Genomic DNA, 15,612 nt, shown 5'->3' with positions numbered 1-15,612 from the left:
TGTTTTGCAGTATTGCTTCTGCAATGACAATATGTCTGTTTGAGGATGATTCAAAAAGTACAATTAGAAATCCTCTTTAAGAAAAGTTTTATTTGGAAATAAAAAAAGTACACAAAAAAGTTATTAAGGCATTGGCACATTCTAATTTTCCACATGATCTCTATGATTGTCTAAGCATTTATTCTATTGGTAAAGTAATCTATTGAACCTAGCATAAAATAAATCAGGTTTCAGGGTTAGGAGCCACTTAACAACAGCTTACTGAATGTAAGTTTTGGTTTAGTAATGCCAGCTAGCCACATGTTTCTTTAATGGTCTGAAGAGACATAAACCACTTGCTGCAACATCTGAGTTATATGGAGGATGCTACAGTACAAATCATCATAAGTACACCAAATCATGTGTAACATTTATGGTCAGGAGTCATCACAGAATGTTACATTTTTTGAAAGCAATACCGATCATTTCCTCCAAATCACCTTCTGAAACTGTTCCAGAGAGTCATAATAACTAGTAGCATATGTGGTCTCTCCATTAGTGTTAGAACAACAACCAGCAGCACAACTTGTGTGTCCAAAAAGACTGTGACCACTACTGTCTTTGACTACACCTTTGTTTTAAACCTCTTACAGGTGTGAAATGAGGTGTGTCTCTATAAAATCAATGTTTTCTTCATCTTAGATGCCACAAGATGCACCTGCATTTCATTCCCTGTGATGATATCTTGCAGAAATGAAACCTTACCTATTGAAACTCTCTGTATTAGACACTCATAATGATACATGTACATACTAAATTGGTGTTTTGTGACCTGATGACGACCTCATTAATCAAAACTTATAGCACAAAACAGGGATTCTCTTTTCAACTGTCAGTGTGCTTTACAACATGACATCCATAAAAAATTATAGTTATGGATAGAGTCTATCATTTCTGCTTTCAGACTCACCATGTCACATACTTGTAGCCATGAGGTGCAATGAGACAAGAGCCAGCAAATGAAATCTGGTGACAGACATGATGTACACTTTACTGGAAAGTCCCAGAATAAGCTTCGGTAGTTCCAGCTGGGTAATTTCAAGATAGGTAAAAGGTAAAGTTACACACGCATTCTGGATCTAGACAGACCACCTGGGCCTGCCTATCATCCTATGCCGAAGGGTATGGAGGGGCATGTGATCAGCACTCCACTCTCCTGGTCATTGTTGGGTTTCTTGACTGTGGAATCACTACTAATATGTTGAGTAGCTCCTCAGTTGGCCTCATGAAGGTGAGTAGACCCCGTACCTGCCCTCCCACCAAGGAATAATCCCTGGCACTACCACAAGTCAGACCTGCGTCCTCCACATGGCAGACTGCTGTGTTGACCACTCAGCTACCAAGGCAGACAGTTTTGAGGTACCATTTGTTAAATTTTATTAGAAATTTGTGTCATTTCATATCAGATGAATGAGTTACTCGATCAAAAGTCATCAAATTTCCCTTAAATTTTCCTTGTTTGCTCTTACAACTGTCTGGAATAAGTATGCATGAATTTTATTTTCATGACTCTCAGGTAAATATTATAAAAACTGATGCATTTCTTTTGGTTATCTTATTTAATTAAGTTATATTGGTACCACAAAAGCTAAATAGCTCTGTTATTGGGAAAGGTTCAGGAATATGAACAGCTATTACAGTTAAAAAGAATTGAAACTGGAAATAAATTTTGAGAACATAATTAAAAAGTATTCCTTTGATTTAATTGAACAATTTGAATGATATTCCCTATTTATGGAAGGAATCATCCATCAAGTTTCATATTGGAATCATTGTAGGAATCATAATATTTTCATTTGCTTTTTTCTTGCCCTCTCATTTTTGAGAAAAGTGCTTCATTATCTTAAAGGGATAAGAGAAAAAGAGGGAAGCTTATTTGACAGAACAAATCGTAATTATTTAATGCCAGATAGTGGCTGAGAAGGATACTTGTGGTCCAGTAGGTTACATTCAGTGTACTAGAGAGGAATGCAAAGCATTATTGTTATACAAGGGAAGCATCATGGGCATAGTAAGACATAACTGCAAAAATATCTAACACTAGAAAACCTGGCAATGCTTCATAATTGCTAAATATGCATAGGAGTCGCCCTAACCTCCCTCTACCTCCTCTCTCTATCCCTCTCCTCCTCCCCTCTCTCTCTGTCAATCACCTTTCCCCTGCTCCCTGTACATCTCTTATCCCACACTCTTACTACTCATCTCCTCCTCGCTCATCTCTCTGTCCATATCCTCCTTCCTTTTCTTTATATCCATTTCCTCACTCCTTCTCTATCTCTCCTTTCCCCTCTCTCTGACCTCACTTATTGCTATTGATTGGCAATAGAAGTCAAAATAAATCGGTAAATTGGTTGGAATCATTGGTACATGGGGTGTGAGAGAGATCTTTCCAGCAGCTGCGTCTGAGAGGATAGTAAATTCAATGACAGTTTTTCACACAGTTTTAATCGATGAACAGGGAGGACTATAAAGTTAGCCATAAACACATCTTTCCTGCTTTCTGTTAAAAAGGCTGCAAAAAGAAAAATTGCACATTTTCACAACACAGCTTAGTATGTTCTTTCTCACAGCCAGTTTAGCAGAAAGCGTTTATTGTATAACACGATTATATCTCCAGTCATTTAGGCTGTGTGTTTTTTGTCAGCCAACCACTCAGTCAGTCGGTTGAGAAGGGATGCATTCAGCTGGATCTTTCCTTGAATTTGTGTGAACTGAAACAAAACAATCCCAGTAAGATCATAATTTTTTGAAATGAAATAATATGGAATTCATTGTTCCAGAGTTTTAATGTATCCCACTTGAGAAATTCTTATTCAATTTGCCTCCAAATGCTATCTACACTCTTTGTCATCCCCATTGACTCAACAATCATGTAGTTGGCCTGTGTTGCATGTATGCTGACCAATATTTTGACACCTCACTGGCGGCATTTTTTCTAAAAAAAAAAATAAATCATGAACTGAAATTAACTTAATGTTTGAGCACACCAAATCATTATGGACATATAGCAATTCAGTCTTTGCAATAAACCAAAGATGTGATCACCATTGATAACACACTAATATTTTACTTTCACTTGTATTCTTTTTTTGGAAAATATCAGTATTCAATGCGGAGCTTGTTGTTGTTATGAAAAATGCAAGAACAGAACTGTCAAACTGGATGTCACAATTTTTTCTGTTATGAAAACACAGGACAACAGAACTGTCAAACTGACTGACATTTCTCTCATGGCAATTTTCATACAAAAATGCCATCCAAATTTCTGACTTTTCTGGTGGATTTTCCAATAGTTTTCTTTCATACAAACCTTGCCCTAACAAATATGGAGGGAAAAAAAACTGCCAAACTGTTCAAGCCATTCTCAATGTTCACCTTTCAAACATGCAGCAGTTGAGTGTTATTTATACAGATTCAACATCCACTAGGGTTTCAAAGAATGATAAAAAGACAATAAGGAACAAGTGCACCCTAATAAGATAATTAGATCTACATTCCTACAATGTTGTGAGTGGAGATGGCTTTATTAGTCTTTCAAAAGAACTAATTGGGATTGGTTCCGAATATGGTGAAGTGACTGCTCAAAAGAATTTATCCTTTCTGAGAATCAATTTTTGACATATTCAAGATGAAGCCAATGAAATGAGATATGAGATCTTGCCTTCAGTGAAGGAAGCCATTGACCAAAACGAATTCGCTATGATGTGCAGTCTTTAGACTGACAATTATTGCAAGATACATTATTTCAATGTCATATCCAGTATTATTGTAGATTTTGACGACGGGAGTGAACCAAGAAACAATGTGTTCCACACAACAAAAATATCCTTATGTTACAAAGCCAAGCGAAAATATTCTTACAGAGTTATATGACAAAATGTTAGAGCTACTTATGTCTCCTCTGGAACTAAGCAAAATGCCATTTATAATAGGTCAAGGGCCAAACACAAAGAAAGCTTTTGAATGCCACAATCATCTGCCATGTGCAGAACACTGCCTTAAGCCACACATTAGAAGAAAAGTTTCTTAAAGAAGAGTTGCCTCAGAATTTGTTATTAGAGAATATAAAACAGGAAGTGATCTCTTTGTATCAGCTTTATGTAATGGATGTCATAATTAGATCCCTGGTATCTTTTAAAGAAGCCACAAATAATTTGGAGGGTGAAATGAAACCAACCCTGCCTTGTGTAGTGCCACGGGCATTTAGTTTACTAGAGGAGGAAGAGGAGGAGGAGGAGGAGGAGAAGATTAGTGTTTAATGTCCGATCAACAATGAGGTCATCAGGGACAGAGCACAAGCTCACATTAGGGGAGAATGGGGAAGAAAATCAGCCATTCCCTTTGTCAAAGGAAGCATCCTGGAATTTGCCTGAAGTAATTTAGGGAAATAAATTTAAAAAAGACCTAAATTGGGATGTCTGGTTATGAGTTTGAACTATTGTCCTCTCAAATGCAAGTCCAGTGTGCTAACCACTGTGCCACTCACTCAGTTTAGTTTACTAGATTCATGCCAAATTGAAGATGACAATGCTGTATGTAAATCTCTGAAAGGATGTGCAGAAACCTTCCTAACAAAGAAAGTAATTAACAAGCTATTGGATTCTCATTACACGGCTACACTTTTTTCATCCATGTTCCAGAAAACCCCTAATTACGTGTGAGGAAAATAAAGAAAATCAAACTGCTTATCAGAAGCTAGATAGCACAGTTGTCAATAAAGAGATGAAAGATCATATCCGCTCTTCCATAAAGAAGTTCCAGGACTGGTGTTCATCAGCTTCTAAACTTAAAGGTGAATTTTAGAGCTATTTGAGCATGGATTTCCTGCATGATAACTTAAAGAAGGTGATATGTTGCTGGAAGATTAATGCCTGTGCCTTCCCTAAACTCTCCAAAGTTGCAAAAGATGTCATACGTGTTTGCACTATTATTGCTGCAAGTGAAAGAAATTTCATCATGACAGGCTTAGTTGTGTCAGAGAAGTGATGCTGTATTGACCTGGGCTGTGTTAATAAAATTTTATTAATTCATAGTAATAAGAGGGACAAGTGAATTACTGTATCAAGACAATCATACCTTAAGAGGATGAATCTGTGAAAATAGCCTCTACTTAGATGAAATGAAATGTGCATGAGCCTACAGCCTCCCATCAGGTAGACAGGTTGCCTGGTGCAAGTCTTTTTAGTTGATGCTACTTCAGTGACTAGTATGTCAATGAAGATGAAATGATGATGAAGACAACAACCAGTCCGCAAACAGAAAAAATCTCTGACCCAGCTAGGAAATGAACTTAAGCTAGGAAATGAACTCGGGCCCCTCGCATGGCATTCTACCATGCTGAACACTCAGGCGTGAAGGTGGACTCTACTTAGATGATATATACTTTGTAGCCAATGACCTTGCCACATTGGTAACACTGGTTCCCTGCTGATCACTGAAGTTAAGCAATGTTGGGCCTGGCAAGTTCTTGGATGGGTGGCCATTCGAGGAAAACCGGATGCCATTAGTTTTCAGGACACACAAGTTGCCGAAGTGGTATCCTATTGAAAGACTTGCACTAGGCTGTTGTGCTGCATGACATTTATTTATTTTGCATTATATAGAAGCTGTTACACATAATTTTTTGCTTTCTAGATACTGTCATGTACCATATTACGTTATCTTGAACGACTACTACATTAAAATGATCCTTTCTCTTTTATGAACCAGTTATCTCATATTTAAAATTTTATTTTTCATTTAAATATTGTAAAATTGTTATTCCTTTCATTGAACAGTCATGAAATGACTTCACAAATTGAGTATGATTAAAGAAGACAAAGTTTTGGTTCTAAGCAGATGATCAACAAATGAAAAGTGTGGCCAATTTATATTCTGATGCTATGGTTTCTAAAGAGGTGAGCAAGAAAATATAAAAGATCAAAATATTATGACGATGAAATAATGTAATCACTAAATGTGTGTTTGACACACATGCAGTTTTCATTGCATATCACTCATTATCAAACTTCTCTGACTTTGTTCTATCCCACTGTCCACCTTCAACATCATTTTAAAACCTTTGTCACAGAAAAATCAGTTTTCAAACAAAATTTAATAGCTAATCTCTGATCCTTCTCTTTGTACATATCCCAAAACTGGCACACACACCATATTTCACCATATTTGGTTATGCCATATTTCCACACATTTCAGCAACAGTGGTTATATTAATGTCTCTCAACATATCTCTTCAAGATGGTTCAAATTTCACATATCAATACCTCTCTGACAGATGGAGTTTGTTGACTACTCAGTGGAATACAAGGCTATTTTTGACCACAACTTCAATGGTTTTTGTTTAAAACTTTGTAGAGTCAGAAAGTAAAACAAACGAACATATTAAGAGGATTTATTTATAAATACTACATGCACACACTGATTATTTCTCAACATAATTGTTATAATGATTTTCTCAGAAAAAATGTTATTGCCCTTTTGTCAAGCCATGTCAGCATGGTACTCTTCGTTTCCTCATTTGAGCAAAGCACAGTACTTCTTGCTACAGTGACCAAAAATTAATATTGCAGCACACTGCTGTCATATTTTGTGTGTGTGTGTGTGTGTGTGTGTGTGTGTGTGTGTGTGTGTGTGTGTGTGTGTGTGTGTTTTGTATTTATACATAAGCCTTTTCTGATACTCATAAGTTTTATTTCCTAACCCATGTACATTATTGAAGAAACAAACTGGGGCTGTTAAAACATTTATTTCAAAATATTTACCACTGTGTGAATTGAATATAGCTGAAAACAGAAAACAACATCTCTCAAATTAATGTTTTTCAGTTTGTTACCAACTCCTCACAATAACTGGTTAGAAGTTCAGTACATCATAACAGGTGATAATATCTTGCTATTTGCCTTAGAGTTTGGTATTAGTATATTCTGAGAATGATGTGCATTGTATGACGCTAACTGGTGAAACCAGATTAAAAAAGAAAAATTACACGAGGCAGGAAGTTTCAGGCAAAAAACTAGCATTAAAAGCTGGCCACATCCATTGTATTTGGATTAGCCTTGCGCAGGTCCTCCACAGTGCAGGTCTTTGGACACAGTTCAGACTGTAGGTGTCCACAATCACAAAAGAGTCTTTTTATTCTGGAAGCCATGTCTCCACATGTTTTCTTTGGATCTAGCAACTTTTGAGAATCTCATACGTAAAACCACCAGCACCATCATCACAATCATCATCATTAACAGCTAAGGCACAGTGAAGAATTAAAAGTGCAACTACAACCAAGTAACAGCTGGCAACTGTGCATTGCAGACCATGAGCAATGTACCTCCACGATGCATATAACTCATAAATGGTGTTAAAATGGGTCTTTTCCTAAACAAAAAATAATTCACTGTTTGTGACCAATGGTTCTTCAAAGTTTTTTTGGTGAAATCCTGAAATAGCCACTATTTTTAAAAACAGTTCAATGGTACTAACAGATAATGGCATTGTAGGAGGACACAAATCACTATACAGTAAAGACAAACATTGTAGTTCACAAGAAATAGTATTAAGGCCCATTAATGTATTATAGGGAATGTACCCTATTGTATATTTCATATGAAAAACATCTTCACTGCCATTAAATAACTGGTACTCCCAGCAGGTGATTAAATAACAAGCTCTATTAGTTCAGTAGCTACTATAAGGAAGATTAAAATAACAGCTTGCCCATACATATGAGTCTGGTACTACGTGCCACGGAATTTGAATCCCTGCCATACGTCATGGATGTTGAAGACCCCTAGAGGTCCCTGCACCATCGTGCCGTAAGCTGTGACGGCGTGTGCCTCCTGGCCCGAATTTGGTGTGAGGGCACCACAGCGGCGTCCCCGATAGAGTACTTAAGCGCCTGCCTCTCGCTCAGCTAGTCAGTATAACCTTGCGTACATCTCTGGACACATCGCCTTGCCTTAGACAGTTTATTCACATTCTTTTTCTGTCTACAGGTTGTTTCAATCTTGTTGTTGTTCGTTCTGTCCTTTGTTGATCGTGTCTGTCCTCTCCTATCGTGTTGTTGTTCACAGGCCACTCCATGGGTCCCGCCGCGTTTTCCGTCACTTCAACCCCGGGACCGTTCCGTATTTTTTTAAATTTTGACGAAATAAGTTTTCATATTGTCAGTGAAATCAGCAGACAGCCATTTGCCAATTGCTATGACACTTGAAAGTTAAATTACACCATTCAGTTTCTTTTTTATGTGTTTACCAGCATTTAATTGTATCTTCTGAAGTGTGTGTCATTTCATTTCTTCATTCCATTACTTGTGATGAGTATTTTGTGTTTTCCTCTGGTTATTACACTGATACTCTTAAGTTACAGAAATTTGAAAATAGGCTGTGGGAATCAAATATGACATACTAATAACACCACAGAATCTGAATGTATTTCATATTTATTTACAGCAAGTTATTTCATACATGTATGTAAATAACAAAAGAGCATCTGTAAAACATGCCTCTCATTTTGTATGTGATGTATCAATAATATACTGATTCTTTTAGTTGATTTTAACTATCAGATATGTAAAATTACACCTAAGGGAACAACGGAAGTGATGTAATACCTTCAGGACATTGAGTTTTATGAACACAGTTGAATTTATTCATGGCTGTGGTATTTACTGCTAAAGGCACTGTATATACCATTGATTGGAATGTTTTAAGTTTTTATTATTGCTGAGCAGGTTTCCAATGCACTTAAAGAAGACACAATATAAATAACACCTTTGCACATAAGTTACTTTCTGATCAGCTGTTGGATACACTAAGAACAAAAAGTGCATCATCTAGCCAGTAAAATGCTTGATTGAGATCTCCTTCACACAAATATGGTAGTCTGCACCATCGTTCAACATGAAAGCCTGCTGGTTCAAATAAGTCAACAATGGCTGATGCCGCCTGCTCCTCAAATGTTTCTCCCTTGATGGGTAACCATTCAGTTGGACGATGATCTGCTTGTCCACCTTCCAAAAAACAGAACCAGTTCTTAACGTTAATATTTTTATGTCAAGGAAACAATGTAAACTATCAAAAATAATGATTATTCTGAGATCATAAAAACTAAAAATAATAACCAATTAAAAAAAGAAGCTTTTGATCTTACAGGGCTAAAAATTTACAGACTACAGCTTTACAAAAAAAGCATTACAGGATCACACAAAGTGTAGAACTAATATATGGAGTTTTATCTAATGAAATAACAGTGAAAGACAGGTGAAATCTCAATAAATCATATATAAAAACAAAATTTTCTTTTGAATGCTTTTATGTTTTGCATAAAATGAACACTCACTTTTTGCTACCTTATTTCTGCTGTGTACTGAAGATTTCCATGAATGATTTAATTACAACTAGAAATTATACTTCATTCATTATTTTAACCATTTTTATTTCAATGCAGAAAAGTGGAATTTCAGATAATATAGAAACTAGTGCATTTGACATAGTGCCTAAATGTGGAATACTTTTAGAACATAGCACTTTTATGAGAATTGTTATCTGCACAAAAATGTACTTGTTGTTTTGAATAAATGCAAGGAATTTAAGCAGTAGAGATTTAAACAAATTTTATATCTAAAAATGGTCTATTATACTTTACCAGCCGTTCAGTTCTCTGTTGTGGTATATGGTTATACTGCCACTGAGGGAACAGAGTTTGCAGATGATCACAGCTTACACTGACTTAAGGGACATATCAAAATCAAATTAAATGCATAAAAATGAAATGATAGATGAAATTCATGATTTTATTTATACTCTATTACAAGGTAACACATGCATCTGCAGCAACTCAATACCGGTAACAAAGTTAATGTCAGGTGTGGACACATCTTCATATAGTATAATGGTTTCTATTTAATGGAATTCACAATATACTTGGCACAGAGTGTGGGTAACTTATATTGATATGACTGCTAGAGAATTTGGCTGCCTGAAAGGACTGTGTATTCATATTCCCCTTGTAGCTTATTCAATATTGATTTCATATCAGATAGTATTGATTGGGGGCATCCAAAGATTCTGATGTTCAACTTTGGTTACTCCCACACAGTAGCTTTCCCAGCAAGAATAGAAAGACATGGTGGAAAAGTGGCTGGTAATTAATTTCTAAATCCAACTGTCTTTCATAAAACAATTGTGAATACCATAATAAATGGTTTATGTGCACTTGATGGTCAAAAGGCACCAATGCAGCACTCTATCGTTGAGGATTAGCTACAGAGGGACAGATACTCCACAATGAATTTTCACTCTGCACAGAGTGTACACTGATTTGAAACTTCCTGGCAGATTAAAACTGTGTGCCAGGCCAGGAATCAAACCTGGGACCTTTACCATCCACAGGCAACTGTTATACCAACTGATCTATCCATACATGATTCCTGACCTACCCTCACAACTTTCATTTCTTCCAGGAGTGCTAGTCCTGCAAGGTATGCCAGAGAACCTCTCTGGAGATTGGAAAGGAGGCAATCATAATTCCAAGAACAGAGCACAACTACTTTGGAGCATTATGAAGTGTGAAATGAATGAACAAGGTAGAAGAAATGATAATGAGGGGAACAGATTCCAATGCTAGGGTTCGCAGATGGTGTAGCCCATTTGGCAGCATATATGGAAAACTTGGAGACCTATTTAAAGGAATTGATATGATAGTTGGCACAGGATGTGGCTAACTAATAAAAAAGCATAGATGAAAATTATGAATAATAGTAGAACGGACAATAATGACTTATCAGGAGTGACACAGAAGTGGAAGGAAGTAAAGAATTCTCCAACACAGGAAGCAAGATTATACAGGATGATTGAAACAAGAAATATATCATAAGTGAATTAGTACAGGCGAAGAAAACTTTTTTCAATAAAAGAGCTCTATTGTTATCAGATGCAGATATGGAACTAAGGATGACCTTCCTGAAAGTTTTCACCTGGTATGAAAGTCAAATATGTACAATTGCAAATAACAGAATGAAACAACTGGAAGCAATTGGAATCTATTGCTATCAAAGAATGCCTGAAGGTCTGAAATGAAGTACTAAAATGAATAGGTTAGTACATAACAGAAGTAAACTATGGCGTACCCTCATAAGAGGAATGGGCAGGTTATCATCTATCGCATCCAAGAATAATTAATGTAATGCTGGAAGGATGATATTTGGTATGGTTTGTGGGGCACCCAGCTGCATGTTTACCAGCATCCATACAAAGTCCCAAACTTTTCATAGTACAGTCATGTCACTTCTCCTGAATGATGATGAAATGATGAGGACAACACAAATACCCACTCCCGGGGTGGAGAAAATCCCTGACCCGGCTGGGGATCGAACTGGGGATGCCACGATCCAGAGGCAGAAATGCTATTCACTATACCATGAGCTGTGGACTGGATACTGGATGGAGCAGACAGAGACTACAATATAAAAAAGTTTAGAAGATATGTGTAGTAGCTATTGTGGTCATGAAAATACTAGCACACATTAGAGAAAGGTTGAGTACAGCATCAAAACAGACTGATAACCTAAAATTAAATCACAGTTTTGTACATAGGTGGCACCAAAGTACTGCTGACCAATAATCATTCTGACTGAACATTAGGGCATTATACACAGCCTTAAGTTTCATAGTAAATACACTGACAAAATAGACAGGATGACATCATGAATACCTTGACCAAATGCTGCTCAAATGATACTACAGCACTTCCATGCCTGTGTCATATCTGATTAAAATTTCATCCATATTTTTATCCTTATTGTGGTGGAGATCACAGCACAGCATGTATACAGAACACACACCATGCAGCTTATCACCATTTTTCAGACTTTAATCTTTAACTCACAAGGTGTGGTCTCTCAGACTGTGCAAAAATTTTCAAACTTGCGCTCCAAGGTCAGCTGAGGTGGAATGATGGATATACAGATGATGGCTGCTGAAACCTGGGCAGAGATTATGAGCGGGGTACCACCACAAATTGTTGGGAACAGATTACTGGTATCATTTCAACAACTGCTTTACCACTGACACCATACTGCAGACAACAGTGAATTGCATTGTGAACAGCCAGAGGTAACTGGGATGCTGAGTGCTGTCTTGTGGTGTTCAGAGATGAGTCCCATTTCTGTCTGTGCCAGCCAGCTCAAGGCAAACATGTTTGTAGACAACCTGCCGAAAGGGCACAGATAGCGCAGCGACTCTTGAGATCCATACCACACTAATTCCTAGAATCATGGTATGGAGAGCCATTAATATGGCAATAGGACTGATATTGTAATTATTGAAGGGAGGCTGAATGATCACAGAGTGTGGCAACAATGGTAAAACCTGTTCCTGTATGTTTCATGATACCAAATGGTATATTCAACATGACAATGGATGAACCCACACTGTATTTCATATCACAGATCCTTGACTGGCTTTTCTGGTCCCCTGCTTTATCACCCACAGAACATGTCTGGAACGTGATGGTAAGAGACATACTTTCATACCAACCTCCATCCAGCAATCATCATGAAGTGACACAGCATATGTTTCCAGATTGGCAAGAAATTCCTCAAGATGATGTTTGGAAGCTGTTTGCTCCACACTACAATGAACAAAACAGTGTACTTATGCCAATGGCAGTCACACCTCAGACTGACATTGATGATAGGCATCAATTATGAATAGAATGCAAGTATAGTAATGTAATACCAATAGTTTGATGATCATCATCTCCTCAAAGTTCGATAAATACCAGATTGGTGCTTCATGGAGTACCATTTTACAATTCCACCAGCGTAGTAATTCTAGTGTGTTGTACTGAGGCCTGAAACATACAACTGACATGATTCTATGCCTGCTATTCACTTCTCCTTTAAGGTAGTTTGAATATATACTGCCTCTAGTTTAGTTTAGTTTCTTACATGTTCTGTGTATCTTTTTCACAACAAATTGCTATGATGTGGAACATGTCAATAGATTCACAATCAAGTTACATTTTCTTTGTGAAAACATGGCTAGACACTGGCTATTGACAACACGGATTTTTTTGTTTCAGCCTGAATCTACAACATAATGCAATAAAAGCAACCCAACCACATACATTGTATCTACTCTGAAATGTATCACTGGAGTAGGTGTGGTCAAGTAGAAATGATTTCAATTTGTTTCTAAAACTCTTATTATCATGGTTCATGGTGTGGGTTCCTGTAGTCATGTCTTAGTTCATGAACCACGGGCAACGTATGAGTGGCCCAGTAAGTGGTCCCGACAGTCGGGATACCAGTTACTTTGGAATAAGGCTGGGCATCTCGGACATATTCTGAGTCGTGGTCACCTTTGTGCTCATACGGCAAAGACTACCAAATCCACCGGTTAGTCCCTCAGCCGTTAGGGGTAAAACCCAATGGGACTCGGGGCAAGTAAGGCTAGCAACCTGCTTCCCTGGTACTTTAAATATGATGCTGGCAACAATCAGAGCAAAATGCCTCGGACCTTTGGAGGTGACGGAGTCCCACCTCTAACTGACAAACCAGGGACTCCTAAGATACGACTTGGCAAACAAATGGTAATGAGATGGGGAGCTATTAATATCAATGGGGGCTACTCTGGGAAGAAGGTAGAGCTGGCAGAGGCTGCAAGTAAGATGGGGCTGGACGTTTTAGCTGTTAGTGACATTCGGGTAAGGGGTGAGAAAGAAGAGGTAGTGGGAGAATACAAGGTCTACCTGTCAGGAGTCAAAGCAGGAATAGCACAATGGGGTGTAGGGCTTTACATCAGGAAAGAAATGGAACCCAGTGTAGTTGCAATAAGGTATGTAAACGAACGACTGATGTGGATAGATTTGACAGTGTCTAGCAAGAAAATTAGGATTGTGTCAGTATATTCGCATTGTGAAGGGACAGATCAAGATAAGATGGATAGTTTTTATGAGGCACTCAGTGATGTTGTTAGAGTAAAGGACAAGGACAGTGTTCTGCTCATGGGTGATTTTAACGCCAGGATTGGAAATCGAACAGAAGGGTATGAAAAGGTTATGGGTAAATTTGGAGAGGATATGGAGGCCAACAGGAACGGGAAACAACTCTTGGATTTCTGTGCCAGTATGGGCTTAGTAATCACAAACTCCTTTTTTAAACATAAGAACATTCACCGGCATACTTGGGAAGGCAGGGGAACCAGATCTGTCATTGACTATATAATAACAGATCAGGAATTCAGGAAGGCTGTGAGGGACACACGTGTATTCAGGGGATACTTTGATGACACTGATCATTATTTAATCTGCAGTGAAATTGGGATTGTGTGGCCGAAAGTGCAGGAGGTCAGGTCCATATGTAGGAGGATAAGAGTGGAGAAACTTCAGGATAAGGAAATCAGGCACAAGTACATAACAGCGATCTCAGAAAGGTAACAGTTAGTTGAGTGTAGTCAAATACAGTCATTGGAAAAGGAATGGACAAGGTACAGGGACACAGTACTAGAAGTGGCTAAAGAATGTCTTGGAACAGTAGTGTGTAAAAGTAGGATGAAGCAAACAGCTTGGTGGAATGATACAGTCAAGGCAGCCTGTAAAAGGAAAAAGAAGGCGTATCAAAAATGGCTACATACCAGAACCCAGGTAGACAGAGAAAGTTATGTTGAAGAAAGAAACAAAGCCAAACAGATAATTGCAGCATCCAAGAAGAAATCGTGGGAAGACTTTGGAAACAGGTTGGAGACTATGGGTCAAGCTGCTGGAAAACCATTCTGGAGTGTAATTAGCAGTCTTCGAAAGGGAGGTAAGAAGGAAATGACAAGTATTTTGGACAGGTCAGGAAAACTGCTGGTGAATCCTGTGGATGCCTTGGGCAGATGGAGGGAATATTTTGAAGAGTTGCTCAATGTAGGTGAAAATGCGATCAGCAATGTTTCAGATTTCGAGGTAGAATGGGATAGGAATGACGATGGAAATAGGATCACATTTGAGGAAGTGGAAAAAATGGTCAATAGATTGCAGTGCAATAAAGCGCCTGGGGTGGATGAAATTAAGTCGGAACTCATCAAATACAGTGGAATGTCAGGTTTTAAATGGCTACACAGGATAATTGAAATGGCCTGGGAGTCGGGACAGGTTCCATCAGACTGGACAAAAGCAGTAATCACACCAATCTTTAAACATGGAAACAGAAAAGGTTGTAACAACTACAGAGGTATCTCTTTAATCAGCGTTGTGGGTAAAATCTTCTCAGGTATTGTTGAAAGGAAAGTGCGAGTATTAGTTGAGGACCAATTGGATGAAAATCAGCGTGGGTTTAGGCCTCTTAGAGGCTGTCAGGACCAGATCTTTAGCTTACGGCAAATAATGGAGAAGTGTTATGGGTGGAACAGGGAATTGTATCTATGCTTTATAGATCTAGAAAAGGCATATGACCGGGTTCCTAGGAGGAAGTTATTGTCTGTTCTACAAGATTATGGAATAGGAGGCAAACTTTTGCAAGCAATTAAAGGTCTTTACATGGATAGTCAGGCAGCAGTTAGAGTTGACAGTAAATTGAGTTCATGGTTCAGAGTAGTT

The 15,612-nt window shown here is 37.9% G+C and overlaps 1 protein-coding gene across 1 annotated transcript in view; it reads right to left on the bottom strand.

Annotated features, from left to right (window-relative positions):
• Positions 1-8,526: 8,526 nt before the first annotated feature.
• The window catches only part of LOC124788503 (protein-L-histidine N-pros-methyltransferase-like), a 51,899-nt gene continuing 44,813 nt past the window's right edge, over positions 8,527-15,612 (bottom strand). The window contains exon 4 of the mRNA XM_047255772.1: positions 8,527-9,040. Coding sequence (XP_047111728.1) covers positions 8,826-9,040 — 215 coding nt within the window. The 3' untranslated portion in view covers positions 8,527-8,825. The remainder of the gene's footprint in view (positions 9,041-15,612) is intronic.

The sequence above is a fragment of the Schistocerca piceifrons genome, chromosome 3 (genome assembly GCF_021461385.2).
Source record: "Schistocerca piceifrons isolate TAMUIC-IGC-003096 chromosome 3, iqSchPice1.1, whole genome shotgun sequence".
In the NCBI taxonomy this organism is placed as follows: Eukaryota; Metazoa; Arthropoda; class Insecta; order Orthoptera; family Acrididae; genus Schistocerca; species Schistocerca piceifrons.
Note: the sequence above shows the minus strand (reverse complement) of the source record. Positions and strands in the feature narration are given on the sequence as shown.